Below are 14753 nucleotides of genomic sequence, written 5' to 3' on the forward strand. Positions count from 1 at the left end.
ACCTGGGCCTCCCCAGTATTTTATTAAAGTTGGCACCCCTGGAAGCCACTTTGTTGCTTGCTGTGAGAGCCCTTTGCTTCTGACCCAAGAAGGAGGTTCAAGCACTGCAGGACTGCTCTGTGATTGGACTCCAGACATCTTGTAATTTTTCTGAGCCCTGGCAAGAACACAACAAGCCCCAAGGGCTGGATTACTAGATATCTGGCAAACTAAGGATTAGCACAAATGCTTACCCTCATTTGGCTTAAGATGCTGAGCTAGACAGACATAACCTTTGCACAGATTTTAATGGCCTCTGCAGTGGAATTTCTCTAGTTTATTTTTCAGTCTCTCCTACCAAGAGCACCTTAACTAAGATTTTGTTCATTCCCTGGCCAGGGAGCCTCTTCCCTGGCTGATTCAATCTCTCTGGCTGCCTGCTTTCCCTCTCCCTCCATCTTCTCTCAGGTTCAGTCCCACATCCCACTCCCTGCACCTAGAGTGGGAGGTATTTCTTCCACAACAATAATGTTAGGAGCTAAATTTTGTGTGGGTGCACTGCTAGATGAAGAAATCAGTAGTCTTCATTTTGACTTCCTGATTTTCAAGCTGCGAGTGCCCATCATTATGTATCTGCCTCTGAAAGAACAGGTGCATGGGGGGGGGGGTTTGTGTGTGTGTGGGGGGGTTGTTCTTGGACTATTCCTTATCACTTGAGGCTCAGGTAGCCTCGATGGCTATGGGTGCCTTTGACCATCTATAGCTAATGTGCAAACTACAGCCAATCCTAGATAGGATCGATCTGGCTGCAATGATTCATACACTGATAACTTCCAAAACTTGATCATTGCAATATGCTCTAAGTGTGTCTGCCCTTGTGCCTGGCACAGAAGCTCCAGGTGGTTCAAAGCACTGTGGTGGCACTGTGGATGGGGACAGACTACTGCCAGCACACAATGCTAGTGCTTAAAAGCTTGCACTGGCTGTCCATTCGCAACCAAGCCTGTGTCAGGGTTCTTGTCTTAATTTGCAAGGCTCTTAACATATTGGGTCCAGGGTACCTCAATGACCACCTAATCTATTATATTTCAGCATGATCACCGAGTCTCTCTTGGTGGTCCCCCATGGATCAGATGCACAGGTCATAACTACTGGAACTCTGCATTCAGTGACATGGAACCAAGTAATAGAATCACAGAATCATAGGGTTGGAAGGGACCCAAGGGATCATCTAGTCCAACCCTTTGCAATGCAGGCATCTCAGCTAAAGTATCCATCACAGGTGGCCAGCCAATCTCTGCTTAAAAACCTCCAAGGAATGAAAGTCCACAACCTCCCAAGGGAGTCTGTTCCACTGCCAAGCAGCTCTTATTGTCAGAAAGTTCTTTCTGATGTTTAACCAGAATCTCTTTTCTTGTAACTTGAAGCCATTGGTTCAAGTCCCACTTTCTGGAGCAGGAGAAAAGCTTGCTCCATCTTGCATAGGACAGCCCTTGAGATCACTGAAGATGGCTCTCATATCTCCTCTTAATCTTCTCTTTTCCAGGCTAAACATACCCAGCTCCCTCAACTGTTCCTCATAAGGCTTTGTTTCCAGACCCTTGAGCATCTTGGTTACCTTCCTCTGCACACGTCCCAGCTTGTCAACATCCTTCTTAAATTGTGGTGCCCAGAAATCAGTACAGTATTCCAAGTATGATCTGACTGAGGCAGAATAGAAGGGTACTGTTACTTCCCTTGATTTGGACACTATACTTCTCTTGATGCAACCTAGAATAGCAATGCTTTTTTTGCTGCTGCATCACACTGTTGACTCATGTTAAGGTTGTGGTCCACCAAGACCCCTAGATCCTTTTCACATGTACTACTGGCAAGCCAGGGGTCCCCTGCCCTATATTTGGGCATCTGGTTCTTCCTGCCTAAGTGCAGAACCTTACATTTGGGCCTATTGAGATTCATTTTGTTAGCTTGCGCCCAGTTCTCCAATCTATTCAGGTCATTTTGAATTCTGATTCTGTCTTCTGTGGCATTAGCTACCCCTCCCAGTTTGGTGTCATCTGAAAATTTGATGAGCATCTCCTCAATTCCTTCATCTAATGGGCCCAGGACAGAACCCTGCAGCGATTTCCTTCCAGATGAGATCACAGGCACCCTCCTTGCTAAATTTCAGGCACATGGCTAAGACTTTCTTATTCTGGAAGCTGCTTAAGGTAGTGTTCAGTTTTATGACACTTTTAAAAAAATGTTTTATTGTTGTGTTTTTCTGCTGATTGCTTTTATGCACAACACTTAGAAATGCAAATAATTAGTAAAAAAAAAATTGGGAAATGATATATAATGAAATGAAAAAAATGTTGATATATATATATATATATATATATATATATATATATATTAAAAAACAGAAGTATTTTTACTTGGCATTATAAGTCAGGATATTAATAGACAGGATGTTAACTTGTTTTTATATGCAACAACAGCGGCAAGAGTATTGTTGGCCCAGAAATGGAGGAAATACTGACAAAAGAAAAATGGCAGACAAAATTAATGGACTACGCAGAATTGGATAAAATGACAGGAAGGCTTCGAAACCTGTGGGACCAGAGATTTACAGAAGATTGGAAGAAGTATATGAATTGTTTGAAGAGCAACTGTAATCAACAAATTACGCTAGAAGAAGTTTTGTAAGGAGAAATATATGAAACATTGCAAAGAAGAGAAAGAAGAGAGATATTAGTTATGAGATTTAAATGTAATAGTGAAAGTAAGAAATGTAAAATAAGTGAAAAGATTGGAAAATTGTCAGATGTGATTGATGGAAGTAAAAAAAATTGTATAAGTTATAAAAGTATGTTTAATAATTGTTGAAAATGATATGTTAAAAAAACTAATAAAATTATTCTTAAAAAGAAAGAAATGCAAATAATTAAGTGGTGTAGGAATGACTTAAAAATAAATAAATAGATAGATAGATAGATAGATAGATAATGGCACAGAGTCCCACACAAAAGACAAAAGTTTCAGAAGGGTTAGGAAGAAATCCAGGTTTGCAAAGGTACAATTTTAACAACTCTAAAAGCAGGGTATGGAGGAAAAACACAAAACAACCCCATGAGGGGGCACAGTGTACTAGTTAATAGCAAGGGGATGGAGAGTAATCACATCTGGAGTTCAAATGTATCAACGGAAGCTGAATACTTTGTTGGAGTATTTGTTGGAGAATACTCTACCCTGGATATGACTTTAGGCAAATTAAGAAAGCTGTTTATTTTACACGAAAGACATACCGTACTTGAAAGGCGCTTGCAACTCATAATAACTGCAAGGAGGCTTTCTAAAACTGGACTCTCTCTGAATACTGGAGTTCATTTGGATGCTTCTAAATCAGCAAGAAATGCTTGAAAAGGGAAGACAGAGCCAAGCTTCTGCAGGAATCTCCTCTTTCATGGAATATTCCAAACATGCAGTGTTTCAAAATGTTCTAGAGAGACTGTCAAATCATGCTCTGGAGCTCAGAAGCTCCTTGATATGCCAAGTCCTTGATGTGGAATTTAAACATAAGGCGCATTTACAAGCTTAATCTTCATGTTTTAAAGGAAATTGGGAGGGGACATCATTTAAAAGCCCCCTCTCCAAGTTACGGCACATAATGTAGGTCAGTGGAACACTTCATGTCTGTACATCCTGAAGGCACAGCTAGGCTTGGATATGTGCCAGAAATTGTGAAGGCAAGTCCCTTCAGTCTTGGCTGGGTTAAATCCAGGCCACTCATTTACTCTGGGAATGAAATTGCTTTATCCCATACTTTATCATCTTCAGCCTCGTGATTTTCTCATTCTGACTTTATGTTATGACACATGTATTAAAATGGCTCTCGGAGAGCAGAGCTTGTTTATAACAATAGCGTCTTGTGACACTCATTAAAAGACTAACAAGCTGGGGATACTTCCAGATGAACTGGTTATTGAGCATTTAGCCTGACTTTGCAGGAGGTGCTACAATGCCTGCTATTTACTGAACATTCCTTTTGATTTGTTTGTGGGCAGGTTACGTAGTGTCACATTAAGACACTGCCACCCCACACTTTCCAGTGCATTTCCCCATAACTTTCCTTACAGCAAAAATTCTGGAGTTTTTTTTTGTTTTTGTTTTTTTAAGAGTAAACCGATTTCAATTGCAGAACTTGAATTTGCCTTTTGCAGCTGAATTTTCCCACCCATACAAAATACGAACAGCTAGGAAGCAGTCTGTGTTGTATAGTGGTTAGAGTGTTGGACCTGGACCTTAGGAGACCCACTCAGTCCTGGAGCTCATTGGGTGACCTTGAACTAGACACCATCTCTTAGCCTAACCTACCACACAGAGTTGTGAGGGTAAACTGGCAGAACCACTGAGCTCATTGAAGGAATGGTGGAATATAAATACAATGTAATAGACTCTCGATTTTGGAAAGTTATTTGTTCATTATACATTTGCACACCTCTTAAGATACCATACCAATTTTTTCTGTGTGTGTTCCCAAAACTGAAAAATGGATTTTCATCTATGGTTGGATACAATTGTTTTGAATCAAGATGGAGGACTGAGTCTTTTAAAACTGCACTGATTTTTTTCCAAATTTCACATGATGGGTCCTGAGATCAAGGAGCAGATGTTCATCTATGTTTGGATACTGCATTTTGATGTATTCCCTCCAACAAGCTATTATCTGAACTGAAAACATAAGCCACATGAAGAGATTCACACACCTTCTATGTCCACTGGGGTGGACAGACAGACCGAAGGTGATTTGGAAACACATCTAGCCATTTTGATGTGTATGACACCATGCAAACATGATTTGAAACATAATGAGGAAAACCAACTTCACTGGATTTTAAGCAAGCAAAGCCTCACATGGATGTAGAGAAAAGAGAGGGGAATTGATGTGGCCTAGTGGCAGAGCACCTGAATTGCATGCAGAAGTTCTCAGGTCCAATCCCTAGCATCTCCAGGGAGGTCTAGGAAAGATTCCTGAAGAACTGCTTCCTGTCAGTGTCAACAGAACTGAGCTAGCTGGACCAATGGTCTGACTCAGCAGAAGGCAGCTTCAGAACTGTAAACTGTCGTGCCAGCAAAATGTTGAATGGTAAGGGTAACAGGAGGTCTGCAACAATACAAAACACAAAACATCACAAAATATAAAAATTAGATAAATTTTAAAAATAGGCATAATTACTAGCATTCTTTCTTTTTGTGATATTCTTATGACTATTCTTTTGACTATGAAAGAGAGCTTAGGAATACAATAACATTGTGATCCCAGATAACAAAATGCCACCATTTAGAAAATAAAATTCTGTAGAAAAGAAAATTGCACTCCACAGTTTTCTGGATTGTAGTGAGCCTGGGGAGGAGCACCGTCTGACTAATGGGTGGAAAAACATTGCAGGTTGGCACCCATGGGCAGAAGCAAAGCTAATGTGTGAGGAAGCTCTGTTGACACTGAAAGTTAAGCAGCCAGGAACTTGGCATCCTGGAGAATAAACACTCTGTGCTTCTCCTTCAGCTTGCAGTTGGATCAATTTTCAGTGAAAATCGAGCTTACCAGGGCTCACTCAAGATGTCTTTCTACCTGAGGCCAAGGAAAAGATGCTGCTGCTCCCTACCCCTGCATAGTTCCAGTCACAGAATCCAGCCAACCCTGTGCATGCAAACAGGTGAACAGTCTCATGCACACGGACCATTTGACCTCTAACATGTTGCTAATCGGACCTCTGAGTTTGATGGGAGCCAGCCTTTCCAACAGCATTTCCAAATTCCATGCAGCCCAAATTCCATGCATTTATCTTTCTTGCTGGGTGGGGGAAGGGGGAAAGTTAAGAACCGCAGCCAATTGCTTTGGCACAGAGCTGGTTGCATTTACCTGCTGAGTCCTTGCTTGCTTATCAGAAAGAACATTGCTCAGAGATTCTTGGCTCATTCAAACTTCATTTTGTGTTGAGTTTCTAGACACAGGTCTGCACTTTAAAGCTCCGTGTCCAACTGCTTCCCCACATACACTTTCTCCAGGAAAATGTGCTCTTTACTGCTGATTTGGAGCAAACAGCAACCTTCAGAAAACCTGAATTGCCTTTTGTTGAGATTCAGTGTGGAGCTGCACATAGAATGCGCAGGGCAAACAGTAAGTGTAGATGAAACTTCTGCTCTGAAGCTTTTTTCTCTTTCAGCATTATCTGTACAATTCCATGCACACTTTCCTGGAAGCTACACCTTACTGAAGATGCTAGTTTATTTTGCTTATTTTCCATCCCTCTTTCGCACACATTCTTCTCAGATTGCAGGAAGAAATAGCTGCACACTTTCTAGCCAAACTTTATGAAGGGTAAGCTGGGAGGGGGAGCATTCTCTCTCCAAACAACTGCACTGGGAATGGATTGCTTAAACACCCTCCCTCCTTCAGTCTTGTGCCTCTTATTGGTTGTAGAGGCTGAGAGATGCATGTATGCTCTCTACCAGCCCAGTGCTCCTCTCATACAAAGCGGGAAGCTATGCAAAGACTTTCTCGATGGTGTTCATGTTTCAGTCTTGGAGTGATGTGAAACCAACTCTCACGAAGCAGCCAGAGAAAGAAGGGAAGAAGGTTTTGCCTGGAAGGTTTTGCTCCTGCCTGAGGGTGGACACAACTTGGTGTGTAGCCAGCCTGAGTTCAAGCACTCCCAGAGTAAGTAACCACCTGTCTTCTTTGTGTTTCCCATAAGGCTTTATGTTATCTAGCAATGTGTGAAGAAACTGCTTTGCATGGAGGGGAGGTTTGCTGTATAGAAATGTCTGAATAATAACAGTGAAGATTTAAAGGGTATTTAACACACACACAACCTTTTGCATCCATGCTCAGTATGGTTCCTTCGTGATTTCTGTTTTAAAATAAACATCCTTCTGCAGCCTTTCAATTGAAGGGCTGTGGCTCAGTGTCTGCTTGCTTACAGAGCGTCCCAGGTTTCAACCATGACATCTCCACATAGAACTGGGAAAGTGACCATTGTCTGGACCTCTGGGGAGCTGAAGCCTGTCAGTGTTGATAGCAGAGAGCTAAAAGGAAGGCTCTAGGCTGATGGTGCCTGGTTTAGGGAGAGAATGAAGCTTTTGCCTTCACAGCTGTGACCCTAGAGTCCTGGGACAAAAGTTGAAGGCAGACATTGCCTTCAGACCCTCCAATCTTGGAAGCACAAAGCTGGTTGCTTCAGGGGACAGCATGCTGGACTCGACTGACTTTTGATCTCTTCCAGCAGATCAGATCTTAAGCAATAGTAGACCTGGAATGCACCTGCATCCTGGGGGAGTGCTGTAGCTTAGTGGTAGAGCATTTGCTCTGCACACAGAAGGTCCCAGGTTCAATCCCTGGCACCTCCAGAATGTCCCCTACCTGAAACCTGGAAAGCCACTGCCTGTCAATGAAGACAACATACCATGTTAGAGGGAACGATGCTCTGACTCCATAGAATGCCATTTCCTGGTTTCATCTCCTTCATGAGTAAACTGGGAAGGGCAAGTATGTAGTTTGCACGTATGCAGCTTGTAATTCTGTTGTGTTTTCTCTTTCTTAAAAAAAATAAAAATAGGCTAGCTATTGGATGATGTGACACACAAGACTCCGGTTCCCAAGAAGAGTTCACTGCACCCCAAATCTCCATCCTGGGCACCAGCATGCATTCCAGGGACAACGACTCCACCCCCAGCCCCACTGAGCAGCCTTTGCAAGATCTTTACTCCTCTCCAGCCAACGTCTCCTCCCACTGCCCTATCTTTGTCTCCAGTTACCAGTTTGTCCTCATCCCAGTCCTCTACTGCATCATCTTCATCCTTGGACTGGTGGGGAACAGCATGGTGGTAGCAGTGCTGTGTTGGCAGCGGAGCCCGAGGAAAGTCTCCAGCATTTACATCGTCAACCTGGCTGTGGCGGACTTGCTGGCCCTGACCACACTTCCTTTTTGGGCTGCATACTATACGTATGGGTACAACTGGCTCTTTGGCCCAGTGATGTGCAAAATCACCAGCTCGGTCCTTTGCCTGACCATGTTTGCCAGCATCTTCTTCATCACCTGCCTAAGCCTGAACCGCTACCAGGCAGTTGCCCACCCATTCCAGTCCCAGCAAGGGACACTGCAGCAAGCGTCCAAGACTGCGCTTCTGGTCTGGGGACTGGCGGCCCTAACTTCCCTGCCAACTTTCTACTTCCGCAACACCAAATACATTGTGGAGCTAGGTGTGACAGCCTGCATCATGGCCTACCCATCAGAGAAATACTCCAGCTGGTCAGCTGGAACAGCCTTGATGAAGAACATCCTTGGGTTCCTGGTCCCCCTCATCATCATTATCACGTGCTACCTTTGGATCAGGGTGCACCTGATGAGAGCTCAAGGGTTTGGGAAGAACCAGCAGATGAGGGATAGAGTCCTGAAGCTGGTGGCCACTGTGGTGGTGGCTTTCTTGGTCTGCTGGCTCCCCTTCCACATCCTCACCTTCCTGGATGCCCTTTCCTGGATGGATGTGATCAGCAATTGCTGGGTCACCTCTGTCATCGACGCAGCCCTACCGTTTGGGCTCTCCATGGGGTTCGCTAACAGCTGCATCAATCCTTTGTTGTACTATGTCATCAGCAGCCAGTTCCAGGAGAAACTCCAACATTTGTTCAAGCTGAGGCTCTATCAGTTCAAGAGGAAAACCTTTGCTCCAGCAAAACTTGCTCCCCCAAAATCACAGAGTCCCTGATGGGGACAGACCAAAGCAGAGTCTATGCGAAGCCACAGACACACCCACCGTGGGCGCCCTGAGTGAGGGAGCAGCATCTGGAAACTTTTAGGAGGAGGAGGAGGAGGCTGCGTCCTTGCTCAGTTTCCTCGCCTGCTTTTTACACATCTCCTGGAACAAACTGTCCAGCAATGACTGTGCTTTCAATTTCTTGAACTAATTTTGACTTCTTAATGCATTTTACTTGCTCTGTGTTTTGTTTTTATACATTGTGGGCGGGGGGGGGATGGGACAGGGTTTGACTTACTGTCAGTAAACATTTGGGTGACATTACAAACCTAGTAGCTGTTTGTGACGAAAGGGCAGCCCTTCTGGCTTCTAGATGCCATCGGGGGGGGGGGAAAGCTGGCTTACAGGAAATGCCAGAGGGAGGGAGGAAGAGAGAGAGAGAGAGAGAGAGAGAGAGAGAGAGAGAGAAGTATGTAGTCATTTCTGCCTTTGAAATTCCGGTAATGTCTGGGAAAATCCGGACGTATGGCAGCTATAGTGTGTAGAGCAAGTGCACAGACAGCCCTCTTGCTTTGGATGTGCTAAAACAATAAAGAGTCTTGTGGAATCTTAAAGACTAACTACTGGGTCTACTATGGCCTCAGCTTACCTGGACCAGTCAGGGCTGGTCCAATACATTTTGCTGCCTGAGGCAAGGGATAAAATGGCTCTCCATCTCACCCCATTCCATTTACAGAAGCCAGCTAGACTGGCTGCTGAATCTTACTACCCACATTGACAATGGGGCAGTGTCTCCCCCATTTCCTGGGGGCAGCAAGTTTGTTGGGGGTGTGAGGATGCCAGGCCTCACCCCTGCAATCCCTGTTCCCATCTGCCAACTGAAGCAGCTGCCTCACTCTGCCTCATGGTAGAGCTGGCCCTGAATATAGTCCACTTCATCAGATGCTTGAGGTGTTATCCTGAGTTATAGATATACATACCTTCCGGGAATGGGAGGAGAAATTCAGTTAAGTTCTTATTTAAAAGCAAACCTCCCTAATTCACACTTTCTGGGGGGAGGGAAATGCAAGAGCTGAAACACAGCCATCCTTTGAAATTAATGTTGTATATTTTGTGATATTAAATCTCTGCTGGGATTCTCTCACCAAAGAGGACTTGCCCTAAACCTAGATTTTGGCATCCAGAGATTTTCCTTTATAACTATTTTATTTTACCTTGCAACCAACACGGACCACAGTAGAGGAAGAAAGTGCTAAAGTTTAACTCTTCACCCCATCTGCTGCAATCCCAATTATCATCAGCCCCCTCCCTGCCCCTACTGCTAGGTAAAGATAAAGGGACCCCTGACCATTAGGTCCAGTCGTGGCCGACTCTGGGGTTGCAGCGCTCATCTCGCTTTATTGGCCGAGGGAGCCGGCGTACAGCTTCCAGGTCATGTGGCCAGCATGACTAAGCCGCTTCTGGCGAACCAGAGCAGCGCACAGAAATGCCATTTGCCTTCCCACTGGAGCGGTACCTATTTATCTACGCCCCTACTGCTAGCAGCCTGCTATTCATGGGCGTAGCCAAGGGGGCCCAGGGAGGGGAAGCTGCCCCCCCATCAACAAATATCGATAAAAATACATAGCAAACTAAAAATCCTGGCTATGCCCATGTTGCCATTTGTGTATTTTTTTAAAAAGGCATGCACATTAAGTGCAAAGATGTGTTTAATGATGTGTCTTCTTTGGACCCTGAGAATTAATTTTGTCACTCAGAATCAAGAAGTTGCTCTGAGGAGCATAATGAGCAGCTGTTATGATGTCAGCCTCTGCATTTATCTGTGGCACCTTTTAATGAGAAGAAAGTCTAACGACCTGCATTCAGAGGAGGGAGGTTGTTTTTTCTAAAACAGTCAGAAAAGTTGCTTGTTTATCTACTGTGTGCACAACTAGTAAACACCACTGAGGACAGCATGTTCTCCCCTCCTCACTGAACACATTGCAGCAGCAAAGTATTGGCTCCATCCAGGCTACTCATCCATGCAGACGTGATTTATTACTGCATCTGTAGAGGAATGCACAGCTTTGTTGCCACATGTCTCCAGCCAGTTGGACACATCTCTCTTTTGGCTCCTTCTTCTCTGCTTACACACACACACACACACACAGAGCCTTCTGATCATTACAAAAGGCCTTTCTGCAACATTAGGACTAGCACCAGCCACACATAGCATCATCATCTTTGGACATGATCCAGCATGCACTTAAGCTCAGTGATTTCAATTGCTGAGATGGTGCTGGCACTTTGAAGACTTAGGTTACTGTCCTAAACACACTAGCAACACAATCTTAAACATGGTTACTCAGAAGTAAGTCCTATTAAGAAGACAATAGGAACCCTGCACCTGGATCAGGCCAAAGGCCTATTTAGCCCAGCATCTCAAAGTGGTGAACCCTAATGGGATGCCTACAAACAGGGCATCTCCCTGCTTGCATACAAGAAATTGCCATTCCAAGGCAAAACTGTTCCTGATAGTGGAGGGAGAACATGGAATGGGGCCTACTTCTGAGTAGATGTATATTCTAGGATTGCACTGTGATTGTGGCCAGAGCTTTTGTGGACAAGAAACTTCTGGTGATGTGGGCTCTGGTCCACAGAAGCTTATGCTGCAATACATAACACCTATTGGGTGCTAGAAAATAACTACGTTGCTTTTGCTGAACGAGATTAAGACAGTTACCTCTCTGTGAAGCTGTGTTGGAGGACTATAGCTCTCTTCACGCAGAAGATCCCTGGTTCAATCCCTGGCTTCTCCAGTTAAAAAGATCTGGTAACTGGCATTGCAATATCTTCATTAAAGTGTAAATGGGTCAATTGCCTATTGAAACCCTTTCATATGCAGAGTGAGCAGCGTTTAGTAAGCAAATGTTGGTTAGAGCAGACTTCTTGCAAGTAGACGTCTTCTCCACAGAGGGCTATAGTCCTCCTGTGAAAGGAGACAAGGAATTGCTGCCTCTCTTTGCCTCTTCACTGATCACTCTCTACTCCTTGAAATGTCTAGTAACACATCCCATATGTACAGAACAACTGCTAACACAATCAGCATTCTAGCTAATGAAGAACTTCCTGACAGTAAGAGCTGTTCGACAGTGGAATTTGCTGCCAAGGAGTGTGGTGGAGTCTCCTTCTTTGGAGGTCTTTAAGCAGAGGCTTGACAACCATATGTCAGGAGTGCTCTGATGGTGTTTCCTGTTTGGCAGGGGGTTGGACTCAATGGCCCTTGTGGTCTCTTCCAACTCTATGATTCTATGATTCTATAATGCTGCTGCGTAAAACCCACAGCCTCTTCCCCTGACTCTCACAGATCCAGAGTCAGATCCTGACAGCAAACAGGACAGCTCCAGGACAGAAGAAAAGCCATGCCCAAGCAAAAAGCCCAGAATAAAATTTAAGATACTTACGGATACTAAAGATAGAGAGGGGGATTCGCCCTGCCAGACTTGAAACTTTATTATGAATCAGCAGCCTTTTGCTGGTTGAAGGAATGGCTACTTCTTGAAAACACAGACATCTTAGATCTTGAAGGTTATGATAATGTATTTGGATGGCATGCATATTTGTGGTATGGCAAGGTTAAAGTACATAAGGCTTTTAAAAACCATATTGTAAGGAAAGCATTGTTCAATGTATGGTCGAGATCAGTGGCGTAGCGTGGGGGGTGCAGGGGGTGCCGGCTGCACCGGGCGCAACATCTGGGGGGGCGCACTCGCCGCCTCCAGAGTCGCCGAAGAGCCTCGGGGCTCAGCTCCTTTGGGAGGAGGGGTCGGGCTGGGCGACCAGGGGGAGCAGCAGGTGCCAGCAAGGAGGTCCGGAGCCGGATCCTGGCCAGGATCGCGCGCAGGACGGGGCGCAAGAGGGAGGGGAGAGTCGAGTCTGTCCCCCCCGCGAGGACTGCTGCGAAGAGGCAGGAGGGAGAGGAGGCCCCTTGGGAGGAGCGGGCAGGTGCTGGGGCGGCAGCGCCGGGCGGGGGCCGAGGGGTGGGCGCCCCCCTGCGCGGGCATCGCCTTGCCGCCGCCGCGGGCTTGGCTGGGCCGCCGGCCGAGGGGAAGCGCCAAACAAGGCCAGGATCCGGGCCCGCCCCGCTCTCCTTATTTGGCGCCCGGTTCCGGCTCCCGGGTGGCCTCCTCCCACCCGCTCTCGCTACCAGTGGAAAGAGAGACGGAGGTGCAGCGGAACCCGCAGCCTTTGCAGGCGCCGCCTGGCCGGGGGAGGGGAGCGCGGAGGAGCCCCGCGGGGCCTGGGCCCGGCCAGCCGAGCCTCCCGAATTGTGCCCCGCAGCCAGGATCTTGTGGCGAGGAAGGAGCCCAGTCTGCGCCCTCCTTCCCCACAGAGCTGCAGAGGGAAATCAAGGTTCTCCTGCTAGTTTCTCTTCTTCTCTCCCCCCCCACTGCGTTGCAACCGTGCCCCCCCCCTCGGTGCACATAGCACGATTGCAATCTCTCTCTCACCCCCCCCCCCAAGTTAAACTAATGGAGCAAGCCAGCGCCAAAGATTTGTAGAACTGTGAATACCCCAGCCCAGGCAGCAGCAAGAAGCTGGCAGCGGCGGCAGGTTAGGGGTTAGGGGCGCAAATTACTTGCCTTGCCCCGGGTTAGGGGCGCAAATTACTTGCCTTGCCCCGGGTTATGGGGCGCAAATTACTTGCCTTGCCCCGGGTGCTGACAACCCACGCTACGCTGCTGGTCGAGATATAAAGATCTTTTGGAAAGTAAAACCCCAAGGTGGCTCTCACCTATGGAAGCGAAAGCTTTGAAAAAACTTAACATGGAGACTAAATGGCTAAAGTATTGGGAAATTTTGGAAGAGGAAGGTGATAAATTGAAATTGCAGAGTTATGAGAAGATCAAAGATAAGGTGCGAGACTGGCTACATTATTTTCAAATAAGAGAGGCTTATAACCAAGATAAAAAAGTGGGCTTCCAGGCGGAAAAATCAAAGTTAGAGACAGAATTGTTAAAACCCAATGCTAAGATATTGTCAAGAATGTATAATTTGCTGTTGAAATGGAATACTGAGGAAGAAACGGTAAAATCTGCAATGATAAAATGGGCACAAGATATAGGATATAACATTATGTTTGCTGACTGGGAGAAGTTGTGGACCACCGGGATTAAATTTACGGCATGTAATGCCTTAAGAGAGAATATTATGAAAATGATGTATAGGTGGTACATGACCCCAGTCAAGCTTGCAAAAATCTATCATTTGCCTGACAATAAATGTTGGAAATGTAAAGAAACTGTAGGTACATTCTTTCACCTCTGGTGGACGTGCCCAAAGATTAAGGCTTTCTGGGAGATGATATATTATGAACCAAAAAAGGTACTTAAATACACTTTCCCTAAGAAACCAGAGGCTTTTCTCCTGGGCATAGTCGGCCAATTGGTGCCAAAGAAGGATAGAACGTTCTTTATGTACGCAACAGCAGCAGCAAGAATTCTCATCGCAAAGCATTGGAAGACACAAGATGTACCCACCATGGAAGACTGGCAGATGCAACTAATGGAGTACATGGAGATGGCGGAAATGACTGGCAGAATCCGAGACCAGGGAGAAGAGTTGGTGGAAGAAGATTGGAAGAAATTTAAAATTTATTTACAGAAATACTGCAAAATTTTCGAATGTGAATGATGTTGGAATGAAACGAAGTGGTTCTAGCAATATGATTAGATTACAATATGTGAGGATAAATAATTAAGGGCAAAATAAGAGGGTATGAATTTGCTGAACAAATTTGTAAATGGAATACAAAAAAGGGAGATGTGAGGAAGTCATGAAAATAAGTTAATGAAGGGTATGACATTTGAAAGAGTGATTTTTAAACTTTTTCTTTTAATTTTTTTTTGTTTTTTCTCTTTGTCTGTTTGTGTGTTTTTTGTTTTGTAAACTTCTTTTTGTAAAAACTTAATAAATATTATTTAAAAAAAGAAAAGAAAAGCCGTGCCCAAGGGTCTGTTCTACCTCTATCTACATTCCTGAACCAATGGGAGGGG

General features: G+C 45.2%; 1 protein-coding gene across 1 annotated transcript; it reads left to right on the forward strand.

Annotated features, from left to right (window-relative positions):
• The first annotated feature begins 6446 nt into the window (after positions 1-6446).
• Positions 6447-9332, forward strand: AGTR2 (angiotensin II receptor type 2). The gene is made up of 2 exons (XM_079962880.1): positions 6447-6682; positions 7581-9332. The coding sequence occupies exon 2, from the start codon at positions 7666-7668 to the stop codon at positions 8728-8730; it is 1065 nt and encodes a 354-aa protein (XP_079819006.1). The 5' UTR covers positions 6447-6682; positions 7581-7665; the 3' UTR covers positions 8731-9332.
• The last annotated feature ends 5421 nt before the right edge of the window (positions 9333-14753 follow it).

This window comes from Podarcis cretensis, assembly GCF_951804945.1.
Source record: "Podarcis cretensis genome assembly, chromosome: Z".
NCBI lineage: Eukaryota > Metazoa > Chordata > Lepidosauria > Squamata > Lacertidae > Podarcis > Podarcis cretensis.

What these genes read in the sequence shown, in the direction of transcription:
- AGTR2 (XM_079962880.1), top strand. Translation starts at nt 7,666, where the DNA reads ATGCATTCCAGGGACAACGACTCCACCCCCAGCCCCACTGAGCAGCCT.